The sequence below is a fragment of the Ursus maritimus genome, unplaced genomic scaffold (genome assembly GCF_017311325.1).
Source record: "Ursus maritimus isolate PB19 unplaced genomic scaffold, ASM1731132v1 scaffold_15, whole genome shotgun sequence".
NCBI lineage: Eukaryota > Metazoa > Chordata > Mammalia > Carnivora > Ursidae > Ursus > Ursus maritimus.
Window position 1 is genome coordinate 19322002 of NW_024423897.1, and position 16457 is coordinate 19338458.

Genomic DNA, 16457 nt, shown 5'->3' on the forward strand with positions numbered 1-16457 from the left:
GGGGCAGAGGAGTGGGAAAGAAGCCCTTAATTCAAACATAGTTACTTTAGACTAAGTTCCTGGTTTAATTAGCTCTGGGTACATCCATAGGTGGCCATGCAGGGCAGGAGCCCAGGAACATAGGCAGCAGCTCTGCCAACAGCTTCCCTTGGCCCCCAGGGTCCCCAACATAAATGCATAGCTAGTTAACGCCTTCTGGGTCAGGAAAACTCGATTCTTGTTTCATCACTGGCCTTTCTTGCTCAGGTGTACATCACCATTTGAGAAGATTCTGCTTCTGTTTCTGGGGGTATTTATAAACATCAGGCTTTCCTGGTTCTCAAGCCCTCAGTGCTACCACCTCTCCTGGGCCCATGGAGCCATTTCCCCTCAGAGGTCTTCCCCCTCCCGATTCCTTACCCTTTTTTCTGGGTGTTTTGGATACTGCAATGGTTGGCAAACCAACACAACAAATCCATTTCCAACTGGACTCCAGCTATAACTCTGCCCAGGGTGTACCTGTGTGACTTTGGCCACAGGTCCCTCTCCCTCTATTTTGATTCTTCTATTTGCTGATCTGAAAAAAGTGAGTAATGATGATGATGACAATAACAGCACTTGTCCAACCTGCTCAAGAGGCATGCTGGTCTGTAATAGAAATTTCCTGCAGTACCTTTGTTTTGTTTTGGTATCAGGGTAATGCCGAGTTCACAATGAGTTGGAAAGTACTCCACTCTCTCTAATTTTTTGGAAGCATTTAGGTGGAGTTTGTATTATTTCTTTTTCTTTTTCTTTTTTTTTTAGAATTCACCAGTGAACCCATCTGGGCCTAGAGTTTTCTTTGTGGGGAGGTTCTTAACTATATTATCAATTTGGACTATTCTGGTTAGTCACTTCTTTTTGAGTGAGCTTTGGTAGTTTGTGCCCTTCAAGGAATTTATTATTTCATCTAAGTCGCTGAATTTACAGACATAAGTTGTTCAGAATATTCCTTTATTATTCTCATAACAGGTAGAGTATCTAACGTTACATCGCCTCTCTCATTCCTGGTATTGGTAATTTGTGTCTTCTTTTTCTCTGTAGCAGTCTGGTTAGAAGTTAATCCATTTAATTGACCATCTCAAACAGTCAGCTTTTGGTTTCATTGATTTTTTCCTATTGTTTTTCTATTTTCTATTTTATTGATCTCTGCTTTGATCTTTTCTATTTCCTTTCTTCTGCTTATCTTATTTTGGATTAACTTGCTCTTATTTTTCTAGTGTCTTAAAGTAGAAGCTGATGTCATCAATTTGAGACCACTTTTCTTTTCTAAAATAAGCACTGAATGCTACAAATTTACCCATAAGTATTGCTTTAGTGACACCCCACAAATTCTGATATGCTGTTTTCATTACCATTCAGTTCAAAACATTTTCTAATTTTCCTTTTGATTTCTTCTTTGACCCATCTGTTATTCATACATGAATTACATAGTTTCCAAACATTTGGAAATTCTAAGAGACTGTTCTGTTATTGGTTTCTAAATTTAATTCCACTGTGGTCAGAAAACATACTTTGTATCACTTGAATCCTTTTAAATTTATGGAGACATGTAGTCCAACCCAGAATATGATCTTGGAAAATGTTCTGTATGCACTTCAAAGGAATGTACACTCTGCTGTTATTTGGGTAGAGCGTTCTACAAATGTCAGTGGGTCATGGTGGTGGATAACGCTGTTCAAGTCTACTATATCCTTGCTGATTTTCTAATTGTTCTATCAATTTTTGAGAGAAAAGTGTTGAAATCTCATAATTGTGGCTATGTCTATTTCTCTTTGCACTTCCATGAGTTTTTGCTTCATGTATTTTGAAGCTCCCTTATGAGGTACATGAACATTTAGGGTTGCTATGGTCTCTTGAGGAAGGACCCCTTTATTAAATTATGAAACCACCTTCTTTATCCCTGATATTCTTTGTTCTGAATTCTACTTTAACCGATATTCATAGAGCCAGCAAAGCTTTCTTCTGATTGGTGTTAGCATGGCAGATCTTTCCTATCCTTTTGCTTTTATTTGTATCTTTATATTTAAAGTGTGTTTCTTGCAGCCAGCATGTAGTTGAATCTTGCTTTCTTATCTAATCATTCTCTGCCTTGTTTCAGTTACAATTAGTGCATTTACTTTTAATGTGATTACTGATATGGTTAGGTTAAAGTCCATCATCTCGGTATTTGCTTTGTATTTCTCTTTTCTTTTTTTTTTTTTTTTAAAGGATTTTATTTATCTGACAGAGAGAGAGTGAGAGAGAGAGTGCGCATGTGTGCACACAAGCAGAGGGAGTGGCAGGGAGAGGGAGAGGGAGAAGCAGGCTCCCCACTGAGCAGGGAGCCAGATGCGGGGCTCAATCCCAGGAGATCATCACCTGACCTGAAGGCAGATGCTTAACTGACTGACCCACCCAGGTGCCCCTTTATTTTTCTTTTCTGATCTCAGTTCCCTTTTCTCTCTTTTTCTACATTCTTTTGCATTAACTGAATATTTTTCATTATTCCATTTTCTCTCCCTTGTTGGCTTATTAGCTATAACTCTGTTTTGCTATTTTAGTGCTTGTTTTATGATTTATAGGATACATTTTAAAGTTATAACAGTAAACTTTATTTTTTATTTTTTATTTTTTTTAAGATTTTATTTATTTATTCAACAGAGATAGAGACAGTCAGCGAGAGAGGGAACACAAGCAGGGGGAGTGGGAGAGGAAGAAGCAGGCTCATAGCGGAAGAGCCTGATGTGGGGCTCGATCCCGGCTCGCCGGGATCACGCCCTGAGCCGAAGGTAGACACCCAACCGCTGTGCCACCCAGGCGCCCCTAAAGTTATAACAGTAAACTTTAAATGATATTATATCATTTCACAAGTAGTATGAGAGTCTACTAGTAATTGTCATTTCTCCTCTCTGACCTTTACATTGGCATACATTTTACTTTAACATAGGTTTAAACCCAACAATATGTTGTTATTATTTCTGGTTACACAGTCAGATACCTTTTAAAAAGATTTAAACAATAAGAAAGAGTGGAATGGGGTTGGGGAAGGGGAGAAAGAAATAGTTTATTTACCTACATAGTTAGTATTTCCAGGGATCTTCATTCTTTGTAAATGAAATCCCTATTTCCATCTGTTATCGTATTTTTTTCCCCTAAAGGACTTCCTTTAACATTTCTTATAGTACATAACTGTTGTGATAAATTCTTTTAGCTTTTTTGTGTTTGACAAGTTCCTATTTTGCCTTTATTTTTGAAAGATATTTTCACTGGGTCTAGAATTCTGGGTTGACAGAGTTTTTACTTTTCATACCTTCAAGATGTTGTTACACCACGCTCTTGCCTCTATTGCTCCCAGTGAGAATTCTGTCATCCTTGTCTTTGGGCCTCTGTGTATCACATGTTTCATTTCTCCGCTTACTCTAAAACTGTCTTCATCACTGGTTTGTAGTCATTTGATTATGATGTACGTGGTGTCATTTTATTCATGTGTCTTGGATTGGGTTTCACTGAGCTTCTTGGATCTGTGGTTTTATAGTTGTCACTCCCCATGGAAAACTCTTGGCCACTGATTTCCTCCTCCCTTTCACGGACTCCGATTACTTGGATATTTGACTGCTTAATGTTGTCCCATAGTTCATTAATGCTCTTTTAATTTTGAAAAATTCTTTTTCTGTATTTTATCTTGGAATATCTCCCTATTCTTCAGTTTCACTTTTCATTGTTCCCCTGCGATGTCTAAGCTGCCGTTCATCCCATACACTATTTTCCCCCACAGACACTGTTAGCTTCATTTCTAGAAGTTCAGTTTGGGACTTTTTATATGATCCATGTGTCTACTTAATTTTTGAAACATATGGAATACGGTTATAATAACTGTTTTAGTGTCCTCTACTAATCTTAAAATCTTTGTCAACTCTGGGTTTATTCTGCTTAGTATTTTCCTCATTATAGGCCATGTTTCTTGGCTTCTTTGCGTGCCTGATAATCTCTGACTGGGTTCTACCTTGGTCCATGCTGAATAGTGACAATATTGAACTGTCTTTTTTATAATCTCAAGCTTTGTTCTGGAATGCAGTTAAGTTACTTAGAAACAGTTTGACCTTTCTGGGTCATAATTTATGATTGTTTAGACTAATCCAGAGCACTGTTCAGTCTCTACCTGGGTTCCCCTCCCTACACCATGGCCTGGAAACTCTCTCGAGACAAAAGTTGGGGAACTTGTAGGGCTCACCTCGTTTGTTTCCCATCTCTTAAGAATTACTGCCTGCCACTGACTAATGTCCAATGTCTTATAAACCATTGCTTCACAGTTTGTCCTTTGTTGTTGTTATTTCAGGCAGGAGGATGTCCCTGTTACTCCGTCTTGGCCCCCAAATAGCATTTTTGTATGTCTGTGTGTACATTCATATTTGGGGCACTATTATTATCATTACAACTAGTGCTGTAAGTGTGGTTGATTTAAACTTGTGCTGACAAGTTGTCTTTCTTTCCAGAGTATATATTTAATAAATGTTTGTCAACACGAATAGGCTATAATTGTCTCCCTTGTTGCTTTTGTGACTTGTTGGAGATGTAAAGACGATCCACAGAATACTGGGCTATTATAATCATATGAACTTCTAAGCTCTTTTGAGTTAATTCAGCATATGTCATAAATCAACGGAGCTGATTTAGCAAAAAGCACCAAGCAAAAAGCGTGGAACCAAGAATCTGGTAGATTTGGGCCTATTATTGTAACAAAGATTCCATTCAGGTTCATTCATTTACTGAAAGCTAAACCAATGGACTGGAGAAAGCAGGTCAGGATTGTAGACAGTTTTCCCTCCTACCATGCACGTTCTTTGACTGCTTTCAGTCCTACCATGGATAATGTTCGCATGGGAGAAAATGACCATTTTCTCAGAGAAGTTTGCACAGGAATGTTCAGACCCCAGGCATTTCAACAGTTGGGGCTGTTGGCATCAGCTCTGTGCCCTAGAGGGGCCTCCATGTCTGGCTGCCGAGCAAACCTCCCCGCCACCCCCCCCCCCCAGGGAGCAGGGAAAGCAGGGCAGCGCACCAGCCAGCCTCTGTTGGGGCTCCCTCCACGGGCGGTGCAGAGGGCAGGTCCCCTCAGAGCCAGCTGGCCGCCTCCCCATGCAAGCCCAGCAAGTGAGGCCCAACTGCCTGGTGCCCGATCTCTGGCTCCATGGTCCCTGGTGCAGCTTCTGGCACAAACAGCCTCTCAATCCTGTTCTTGGCACGCTATTGCCAATATTCAGTTGAAGAAGTAAAAGGCAAACATTACCTCAGCTCCTGCTAGAGAACTTGTTTCAGCTCAAAGAAAGCAGAGGGAGAGAGTGTCTCCACTGCTCTACCTTCCTCACACATTTCTGCCATCAGGAAAGATCCACCAAACCCCCCGCCCAGCCTGGAAAAGAATAAATGCTCTTCAAGACATCTGTCAACTCATTTCTGGAAAGTGAGGTTCCACACTGGGAATTCTAAAAAGTGTGTGTGGGGCGGGGTGTGGGGGCGGTGTCAGGAGCACTGGATTTAGGAACATTCTTCCTGGTGACTTGGAGGCTGGCTGGGTAGGCTGGCAACAGAGGAGCCTGCGGCATCCTCAGGCTCCATTCACAGCCACCTAGACCAGTGGTTCCTCACCTCACTGACGCCCTGGACCCCTCTGCCAGGCTGCTGAAGCCTAGGCCACTTCTCAGAGCAGCATTTACAATGCATAAAATAAAACAGAACAGATTATAAAGGAAACCAACTAGACTGAGATGTAGTTATCAAAATAATAAACAATTTGAAATATAGTACTAAAAGTATTTCCTTATGAATGCATTGAGCAACACAATCTAGTAGCAGCTCTAAAAACCACCTTCACTTCAAAGCAGGGATGAGTATTCATGACATTTCTGGATATCTGTAAAGCGATGTGAAAGTAAGTGATTTCTTTTGGTGACAACATCACAGGTGCTTTGTTGCCTACAGTCATAATGGAAAGGAACGCCTCATTTCAGTGAGAGGTTAATGAAAAGAAAGATGCACTGTTTTACTTCCTTCAGGTTTCCAGACCTGTCTGTGGGCCCCAGGACTCCTAGATTAAGAAGACCTTTCTTTTCCTGAGCTGTTGGGGGAGAGCAGTGCACTGGAGACCAGGGTGCCAGGCCCCAACCTGGGGGCCTCTAACCAGCTGGGAGCTTCAAACTTTTAATCGGTAAGGCAGACATCACGCATCTCTTGACTACTTCTCCACCTTCACTGTCTTCCCACAAAGGCTGGTGCTGGGTGGGGGTGTCCTCTGGAGTTAAGTACTCTGTCTACTCTTATTACTGGTCTTCTCATCTGTGGTGTAATGACGTGCTTGGCCCATCTGTCCCCACCTCTTGCACAAGGCAGCAATAATGGCTCATTTATCATTGTGTTCCTGGCGTCAAGCACAAGGCTTAGCACACAGGAGACCATTCCTGCATATTTACTGACTGAACAGATGAATGGACAGATGAAAGCTGTGACCACACCTAGCTTCTCTCTCTCTCATTATAAAAATATTCCTTATTTCACACCAGCAGTTTTTCAATCCAGGTTCTATAAGTGAGCATTACTTTACAAGGTTTTAGAAAATAGTGAGACCCCAGATGCAACCCCAGAGACTTGGATTCCAGTGGTCTGGGGCAGGGCCCTGGCCTCTGTCTGTTTTTAAAACCACCCCAGGTATAGCCAGAGTTGAGACCCCACAGTAGCACAGAACAGCAGCTGAGGTCAGAGTGCAGCGCTCCCAGATGAACTTCTTTTCTAGAGCCAGTGGGATGAAATTAGTGCAGAATTCTGAACTCTGCAAGGGGCTAAACACATAAATTGAGTTTCTGACCCTCGGAGTCAGGTCACAGTTCTGAATCCAGCGACATCAGTAATATCTGAACTACATTCTCAGACTTAGATGAAAAATCTGGGGCTTGACAGTGAAGACCATGAAACAAATTATTGCAAACGCCATGGACAAGCACTCCGAGGCCCCACGCTCCCTCCGCTCGTGGCAAGAAGTCCTTATGAATAGGACCCCTCCTGGATAAGCAGCATCCGTGGGGGACAGATTCCTAGCTGTGCAGTTTCCTCATCTACAAAGTCGAGAGGATAATAATAATAAGGCCAACCCCAAGGTATTGTTGCTGGAACTGAAAGATGGAATGGGGCAGAAAGCATTTTGTCAGTAGCCCAAACATGCTATCGAGATTAATTCTTTAGTATTGGCATGCCTTATTTTATGGTCACTCCACTTTACTCTGTTTTTCAGATACTGTGCTTTTTACAAAGTGAAGGTTTGTGTCAACCCTGTGTTGGGCAAGTCTGTTTAGAAAACAGTATTTGCTTGCTCCATGTGTGTGTGTCACATACTGGTAATTCTCACAATATCTCTTTCTCATGATTATTATTATATTTGAATTGCTGCCACCTCATGATCAAACTTTAATGGATTAGAAGCTGCTTCTTATGGGTGAGCAAAAAAAGTGGCTTCTTGAGATGGAAACTACTCCTGGTGAAGACGCCGTGAAGATTGTTGAAATGACAACAAAGCATTTAGAATATTACATAGACTGAGTGGATAAAGTAGTGGCAGGGTTTGAAAGGATTGATTTTGATTTTGAAAGAAGTTCTCCTGTGGGTAAATGCTATCAAACAGCAACACACGCTACAGAGAAATCTTTCTTGAAAGGAAGAGTTGATCGATGCAGCGAACTTCACTGTTGTTTTATTTTGGGAAATTGGCACAGTCACGCCGACCTTCGGTAACTGCCACCCTGATTGGTCAGCAGCCACCAGGTCCAGGCAGGACCCTCCACCAGCAAAAAAGATTACGACTCACTGAAAGCTCAGATGATAGTTAGCATTTTTTAGCGATAACACGTTTTTTGTTAATTAAGGTATGCACGTTGTTTTTTAGACATAATGCTAGCGTACATTTAACAGACAACAGTTTAGTGTAAACGTGACTTCTATATGCACGGGGAAACCAAGAAACTCCTCTGACTCCTTTACTGTGGTGTTCTGGAACAGAACCAGCAATGTCTCCAGGGTGGGCCTGTACTGCATTCTACCCATTGAGTTCTTCTAGGTGGAAAGACCTTGTGGATTACGGATGCCAGGTCAGACTCCCTGCATTCAAGGTCTGGCTCCACTTACCCGCTGTGCCATCTTATGCAAATCATCTAACCTTATCATGCCTCGATTCCTTATCTGTAAAATGGTGATAATAAAGGTATGTACCTCGTTGGATTTTTGGAAGGTTTGGCTGAGCGAGGCAAAGCACTTAAAGTACTTAGAACATCTTCTAAAACGTAAGCTTTGCATCAGAATTGCCTGGAGGGCTCATTAAAACACTGATTGCTGGGTCCTTCTCAAGAGCTTTTGATGCAGTAGATGTAGGCTGGGAACGGAGAATTTGCACGTCTAATACGCTCCTAGGTACCCATGGCAGTGCTGGCTTGGGAACCATACTTTGAGAACCACTGGCTGAGAACCAAGCCTGGCATACAGTAAGCACCAACTAAGTGTTAGCTGCTATTATCTTTTCCTGGGCTCTACTTTCTTAAGCCCTGAGCAAAACACTGTGTGCTACTGTGCCGCTCAGCACTGCCTTCCTGCAGAAGCTATTTTGAACCCTACCTATGGACGGTCCCACAGTGTGGACCCAAGATCAGCTGCAGCAGCACCACCTGGGAGCTCACCTACAACACCAGTTCTTGGGCCCTAACCCAGACCCATTGAATCGGGACTTACGGGGGTGAGGCACGATATCCTGGGCTGTAACATCCTTCCGGGTGACTCTACTACATGCCGACTTGAAGAACTCCTGCTCTAGTAGAAAATCACCAGGACCATGGCAACAAGCCTCCTGGAAATGGCTAGGGAGGCAGGAGAGCTTAAGGTCCAGACTACAGGTTTTGGTTGAGTTGGAGACCTGGCTCAGCTTCTTTGCCACCTTGGGGCCATGAGTTATGGCACTCATTTAAGCCTCAGTTTCCCCAGCTGTAAAATGGGCACCGTTACAGGACCTACCTCACAGGAACCTCAGATGCTGCAAACAACGCATGATAACCGTTCAGAGAATGTTAGCGGCCACTCTTACCCTCTTTATCACTGCTACGATGTGTCCTGTCTCAAAGTGACTTGAGACAGCTTATTAAAAAAAAGACCAAGTATATACATGCACAGGATAGCGAAAATAAAGCCCCTTTTTAAGAAAAGGAAATACAAATGTATCACACAGAAAGTGGGGAGCATGAGGGTTGAAATTGTCACTGCAACTGTCTGAACGCGAGGTCTGAATGTCCCCGACGGCCAGAGCACAGAGGTCCTACAGTTTCCACTGCCTGAAAAGGGGAAGGAGGTCAGCTCTTTTTCACCCCTTTGCCACCCCACCTCGAAATCTAGGAGAATCAGATCACATTAACCTCTGCACCAAGGCCCTGTGTCCCAAGGAGGGAGGGAATTTACTCCAGCCCGCTTGATGTATCTCTTTCTTTCATTAATTCTCATCAAGAGCCACAGGCAAAATCCTTAGATCCCAAAAGATAAGCGATGTCACACTCACTTTGGGTGCCGAATATCAGGGAGAGAGCGATTCAGGGAGATTTTGTCGCTGACGTAAATGTTAAATCCATTTTCTCGGTATGCCTGATCCACTCTCTCAGCGTCGGTCATGGGGTAAGGTCTCCCTTGTTCTCCATTTCCTAGGAGAAAAGAACAAAGTCACTGTTGCTAATTGAATGGAGTAGGGGAAGAAGGATGAAAGATATGATTAAATTAAAGCACAGAGATAAAACTTTATACTTGGATACAGAGTGGACCTCTAGATTTTACAGGGATGGTCTAAAGAGGGGAGGGGAATGAGTATTTACTTGGCCATGGCCCATGTCATGCACTTTACAGACCGGTTCTCACATCATTCCCACAGCAAGCCATCTGGGCGAACATGCGAGCCTTCATTCTATGGATGGATAAACTGGGACACAAGGTTATAAAAGCAGGTTTGTGGGCTCCAAAGTCCATGCTTCCCCACTCTGCCAGGGGCCCCAGACATCCCTGACCATGGCATCCCATCAGCTGGACAGGAGCCCAGATCTACTTCATATGAGCTGACCAACCTTGGGCCAGTCACACCAACTCTCTGAACTGCAGCTTCACTCCATCTGTTACCCACACCCTACTGAGAAAGTCAAATGCGAAGTTGCATACATGGCAGAATTTGTAAACAATATTATGATTACTCTCTAGGTGAGGCAGACTTCATAGGCAAATATAAAACGCTACAAATGATAAAAGATGCTTTGACCTTTTAAGTCAGCAAACAATTAAGATCTGCCTAGCCTAGGCCACGATTGCCTGAGAAGTGTTGCTTTGAGTCATGGATTTGGGTGGATAAAGTGCTAGCCATCCTTTCTCTGCATAATTCATCTGGGGGAAGGATCCCTGATGCTCCAGGAAATTCTTCTCTGGGTTCCCAGGGTGCAGATGGTGGGTAGAAATGCCCACACCCACCCCTGCAATAACAGCCCAGTAATCTGCAACTGGACAGATTCTTGAAGAAACGGCCATAAAGTCAGCTTGTTAAAAATCACCTCATCTCTGGAGCTTGTGGTCTAAGCATCACTCTATTTACGTTGCAAAGTAAATGTGGACAACATCAGCTTGATGGGAAGGTGCAAGCTGACAGGTGGGGCCAAGGGCTGTGCCTAATTCCATCCAGCCAGATGAGAGAGAGGACGCCGCCATCTGTAACTCGGAACGCTCCGCAATTAGACGCTGCTGGCTCATGCCCAGGACAGATTCCGCATGGGACACAAATGCAGCCAGCAGAAAAAAGGAGAGCCAGAAGCATCTGCTTGGGGAGGGAAGTTTCAGGAAGGCAGCTACTCGCAGCTTTGTCATCCTGGACGTGCCGTTAGCCTTTCTCTGATCGAGCTTTGCCTTTTGTATTAATGGGGATAAGAAAGTTCAATGTAACGATTAAGGAGAGAAATAATACAGGGCAAGATGCCTGGCACAGAGTTAGCACTCAACACAAGCTGGTTATTATTATTCTTAATAATGTCTCTACTGCTTACTTTTTTTCTTGCTAGTTAGCCCTATGTTCTAATAATTCTGGTATGATAACTGCCTGGTAAATCAGCTTTTTTCAAAAGTTTCCTTTCTCAGTTTAAGCAGCACCCACCCTTACTTCATTTTCAATCACTGCCCTACAGAAAAATGCATGTCATGTTTTTAGATTTCCCTGACCACCGGTTATTATATCAGCTCTATTTAGAGCCTTGCTGTAGTCTGGTTTTTTCATAATGTAATCTAAAAAAAAAAAAAAAATCAATAGTGGTGGGTGCTTTTAACTGAGATAAAAATGAATAAAATACCAATCCCTATATTTCTACAGTGCCTTCCAGTATTGTAAGGTTGCTTCACACCCATCACTTTATTTGTGTCACCTTCACAACGACACCCTGAGGTTGTCTGAGCAGGAAGCATGAGCCCCCACTGACACATGGGGAAACTGAGGCACCAGGAGCAGAGCTGCCATCCTGACTCTTAGTCCAGGCTCTCTAGAGGTGACTTTCCACATAATTTCTATAAATCCCACCCCTCCCCACTCCTTCCCAACTCCTCAGTGTAACAGGAACTGCTCCAAAGACTAATTAGCCAAAGCAAACTGTAGCTGAAGCCTTCTAAATCCATCAACCTTGTGGCTACAGAGCTGGGTAGGGATCGACTCTGTCCTCCAGACCTGGGTTCGAGTCCCAAGCCTGCCTCTTTCTCACTGTGTGACTGCAGGCAGATTACCCCCAGGTCCCTCCTCATCAAATGGGCCACAAAGGGTGACTTGGGGTTTCCCTGAGAAAATGTGCAAAGTGTGGAGCATGAGCCTTGCTCACTGCAGGTGTTTAATAAATGTTGGCTCTTACCATGACTGCTCCTCATTTTAGTGGTAAAATATCTCATAAGTGGGGAGACATTGTCTATCACCCAATAAGATGGTGGGGACAATCCCTGAAGGCACTGGATCTGGTGCTGTGAGTGGAGAAAGGGGTCAAGCTCACAGGTGAAGAGGGAGACCCCCAGGAAGCAGGGGAAGGGATGACGGCAAATGGAGAGGGAGTGAACAGGAGGTCCAGACACGCCTGCCAATCACACGCACGCATACGTGCCCTTCACAGGACCCGCCAGTGCCCGATACTGCTCTCCATACCTACACGCTGGGCGTCCCTCCTGATGGCTTCTTTGTCATGCCAATCCTTCAGCTTTTGCCCATCTCCCCCCAAAAATATCTTCTTCTGCTGATCGTGGGAGCCCTTAAAAAAAGATAAAAACAGTGAAAAAGAAGGAAAGGGGAAATAAGTTTAATAACAAAGACCAGAAATTACACTATCTATGGGAGCTTTTGGTGCTGACTAATGGTCTGTCATCATCTGCTCACTTACGAATTCTCTCAGTATACCTTTGTTAGTGCTGCCGTCTGCCAGTCAGGTGGGCAAAGGTCAGAAGGATGACAGGTACACAGTGTCCACCCTCCTGGAACTCAGAAACCAGCAGGAGAGAAAACAGATGGGCAGACAGTCCTTTCCCTCAAGGGAGAAAGCAGTAAGTGTAGCTGTTCAACAGAAATATGCGAGGCACAAATGTGAGCCACATGTGTAACTTTGAATTTCCTAGTATTCACACTAAAAAATAAATAAATAAATAAAAAAAGATGACTCAATTTTGGTAATGTATTTTACTTAACCCAATATATTCTATCTAAAATGTTATCATTTCAACACACAGTGTAAAAAAATCACCGAGATAGTTTACATTCTTTTTTTTTTTTGTACTAAGCCTTTGAAATCCCTTTTTTTTTTTTTTTAAGATTTTATTAATTTAGTTGTCAGAGGGAGAGAGAGTGAGCACAAGCAGGGGAGAGGTAGGCAGAGGGAGAGGGAGAAGCAGGCTCCCCGATGAGCAGGGAGCCCGATGCAGGGCTCGATCCCAGGACCCTGGGGTCATGACCTGAGCTACCCAGGCATCCCCTAAGCCTTTGCAATCCAATGTGTATTTTACACTTGTGTTCACCTCAATTCAGACCCTTCCAGGTGGCTCATGGCAACATACTGGACAGGGTAGGTAAGTGAACCTCAAATCAGAGGCCTGGAGAAAGGGCTGTAGGAGTTGACTTCCATTTGGGAGAACTGGGGAAAATTTCCCAAACGTGAGGGCATTTGGGCTAAGCTTCAGGTAAGCAGAAGTGAGAGGCAGGGCATAGACTTCCAGGTGTGGTGGAGAGTGGCAGAGCTGGGCCGGGCCTGAGAAGCTCTGAGCCCAGGAGCAGAAGTCGGGTCTTGATCACTTCTACAGTCCCAAGGGCCCAGTCCCAAAGAGGGTGAACATTCATCCATTGTGTGTGGAATGTATGAACAAGCAACTGGAAGGCTGAAAGAAAATGGGAATATACAGCAGTCACAAGAGAGCAGCCCCCAGGGGCCGGGCTCTGAAGGCATTTATTGTGTCCGGGAGGTAAGTCCATCCTGGTGGGCCTATTAGGAAGTGGTTTCCCTAACTAAAGCAGTTTTATTCCAGTATCTGGGGTCATCAGAGGGCTCCAGATGCTTCCCCATGCCAACAGTCAAGTCTAAAGACTTGGCCCGGGGGCTCAGTTAGGGCCTTCCCCAGGTGACACTGCACCGCACGGCTCTTTAAGTATCTTCCTGTGTTCATGTAAATGAGAATGGCGTTCCACATCACCTTGCCCATTAAAAATCCTGCAGACTTGTTCTTGCCACTGTGGTATGCAAGATCCAATAGTCCTATGTCCCATGTAATTAGCTACGAAGGCCCTGAGCATGTGGCATGCTGCAACATTAGCACTAACAAGAAGCCACCAGAATAAAACCATCCCCAAGCCTCTTTATTAAGTCTCTGGCTGGTCCTGGTGTTAGCAGATTTTCCACAACGGCTCAATATCCTTACATCAGCTCTAATGATAATAACAATTTCTTGCGTTCCCTCTCCTACAGGCCTCTCTGAGCTGCAAGGAGAAAATTCTGAAAGTTAGCATGCCAGATGTGTTGGTCAGAGAAGGAAAGAAAACTGTGAAAACAAAGCCCACGTGTCTACGAACAGTTCTCGGGGGTTCTCAGAAATCACAAAAGCCGAGCTGGAAGTTCTTCCAGCAGGTTTCAACTGTGTTCAGCTACATTTCTACAGGAGCCACTCAGTGCTGCCCTGGGAAGAGGGGTGCTGAGATTGGGATCTCGACCCCCTTCAACCAGACCAGCAATGCATCTGTTCTCTGAACCACGGTTCCATGTAGATTTCATTTTAAAAAGGCCCCCTGCTAAAAACAAATTGACAATCAAATCTCCAAATAAGTGAATAAATACACTTGGAAACTGACTGGAGCCACTTTCCTATTTCACACACAGAGCAGCCAAGCCTTGGGGTGGGTTAGGGACCTGTCCAAGGTAAAATACTCCATTGCTAAGATGTCAAGCGGGATTAGTCCATGGCTGTTTAGCAATTTTTTTTTCCCGCCCTCCCTCCCAATTCCTTTTCCCTCTCCTGCTACCCAAAGACTGGGAACTTCAGTTGACTGCTTAGGTCACTGGTAGAATGAAGCTCAGCAAGCTGAGTCTACCTTAATGGAAGAAGCCCATCTAAAGAGGTTCTCAAAGTGTGAGCAGCACTGCCCCACCTGGGACCTCGTTAGAAATGTTAATTCCTGGGGCGCCTGGGTGGCTCAGTAGGTTAAGTGTCTGCCGTTGGCTCAGGTCATGATCTCAGGGTCCTGGGAGAGGGTGCTGGGATCGGGCCCCATGCTTGGGCTCCCTGCTCAGCAGGGTCTGCTTTGCCCTCTCTCCACTCATGTGCTCTGTCTCAAATAAATAAATAAAGAAAATCTTAAAAAAGAAATGTTAATTCCTGGGCCCAGCCCCAGTCTTCCTGAGGCAGAAACTCTGGGGATGAGGCCCTACAGTGTTTTAACAAGTCCTCCAAGAGATTCTGATGCACACTCAGGTTTGAGAACTACCTAGACCGAAGAAGGCAATAATCCTGCCTGCTCGGGTGCTGGTCAGACCAATTCTGGGCTCTAGTATCTAAGTTGAACAGATATTTACTATCAAAGGTCACTGGCAAAAACAAGCTGGTGGCTTTTGAGGTTTTATTTTGTTTTGCTTTGTTTTTTTAATTGCTAGTTGGAAAATAAGGGAGATTTCCTATTGTTAAGGGTCAGGCCACCCTTAAAGGACATTTTAAGCGTCTAAAATTCCATAAAGGGCTCCGTTTCCTCCATTTGCTCATCAAAGTCTTCCCTAGATACTGGGAATGGGGCACGGGATTGAATCTCACAGCTGTGACCTCATGGAAGGAGACTCCTTGACTCTTCTTCTCAGAATGAACAGTGAATTGCTGAACTGACAGGGTAGAGAATTAAGGTTCCAAAATTCTATGAGTTTCACACCCTTAGCTTCTACCACCAGCATTGCCTTTGCTTTCATGATGGTTGACCCTCTGGAATGTTCTACAGGGAAAACTTACACTGTTTAGGTGGTCTCATTAGCCCTTCCATCTCCCTAAACTAATAGGATGTCAGAGCCTGCAGACACAGGGAGTTCTCTATGTCTAAGCAAGTAGTTATAGAGGAACATCGAACATCCAAGCTAAGCAGCTGCTCGGAGTCAATTAGTCCACTCCTCTCCCACCTTACAGATGGGGAAGCTGAGGCCCAAACAGGACAAGATACCCAATCAAAGCCACATAAGCAGGCAAGAGGATAGGGGCCATGTTCTTTGATTCCCAGGCTAGTTTTCAGTGAAGAGAGCCCTTGCAGTGTATGTGACCTTGGACAAGTTACAGGAGTCACAAGTGCCTCAATTTTCCCACCTGGAAAATGGAGACAGCACTACCTACCCAACAGATACTTTCAGAAGAAGTGAGAAAAATCACAAAAACAGAATGTATACTGAGGGCTTCCAGAATTTACACATAAAATGTGGACATCAACTCCTTTAGGATTTTAAGAATCTACGGTAAATTCACATCTCATCAAATCACCTTGATACAGAAATCAAATTTTGCTACGTGGGTTAAAATGCTTTCCAATTAATAGGTCTGAGCTTTTGGTAGGAGAAGATTTAGGTTTCAATCCTAAAATCACAGAGCTTTCAGTGCCCAAAGGGCCCTTTGAAGGCTACCCACAAACCTTAACAAAAACTGGTTATTTTCAGGTGGTCCAGGACTCTCTGAGGTCCATCGATGGAAACCCCATAGACAGATCATCCAAACTATCACCAAATGTTTATCAAGACCTACCCTGTGCCAGGAACTGTGCTAGGCACTGGGGATACAGGCATGACAAAACAGATCCTGTGTAAGTGTTAATGGGGTTTACAGCCAGATCAGTATCTCTCAAAGGGTGGTTTTTGGAAGATCTGGGCCCTCATTATAGA

General features: G+C 44.0%; 1 protein-coding gene across 1 annotated transcript in view; it reads right to left on the reverse strand.

Moving 5' to 3' along the window:
• The window catches only part of GALNT10 (polypeptide N-acetylgalactosaminyltransferase 10), a 218049-nt gene that overhangs the window by 107201 nt on the left and 94391 nt on the right, over window positions 1-16457 (reverse strand). The window contains exons 2-3 of the mRNA XM_040630382.1: window positions 12224-12326; window positions 9581-9719 (exon numbers count right to left, since the gene is read on the reverse strand). Of these exons, the coding sequence (XP_040486316.1) occupies window positions 9581-9719; window positions 12224-12326 (242 nt within the window). The remainder of the gene's footprint in view (window positions 1-9580; window positions 9720-12223; window positions 12327-16457) is intronic.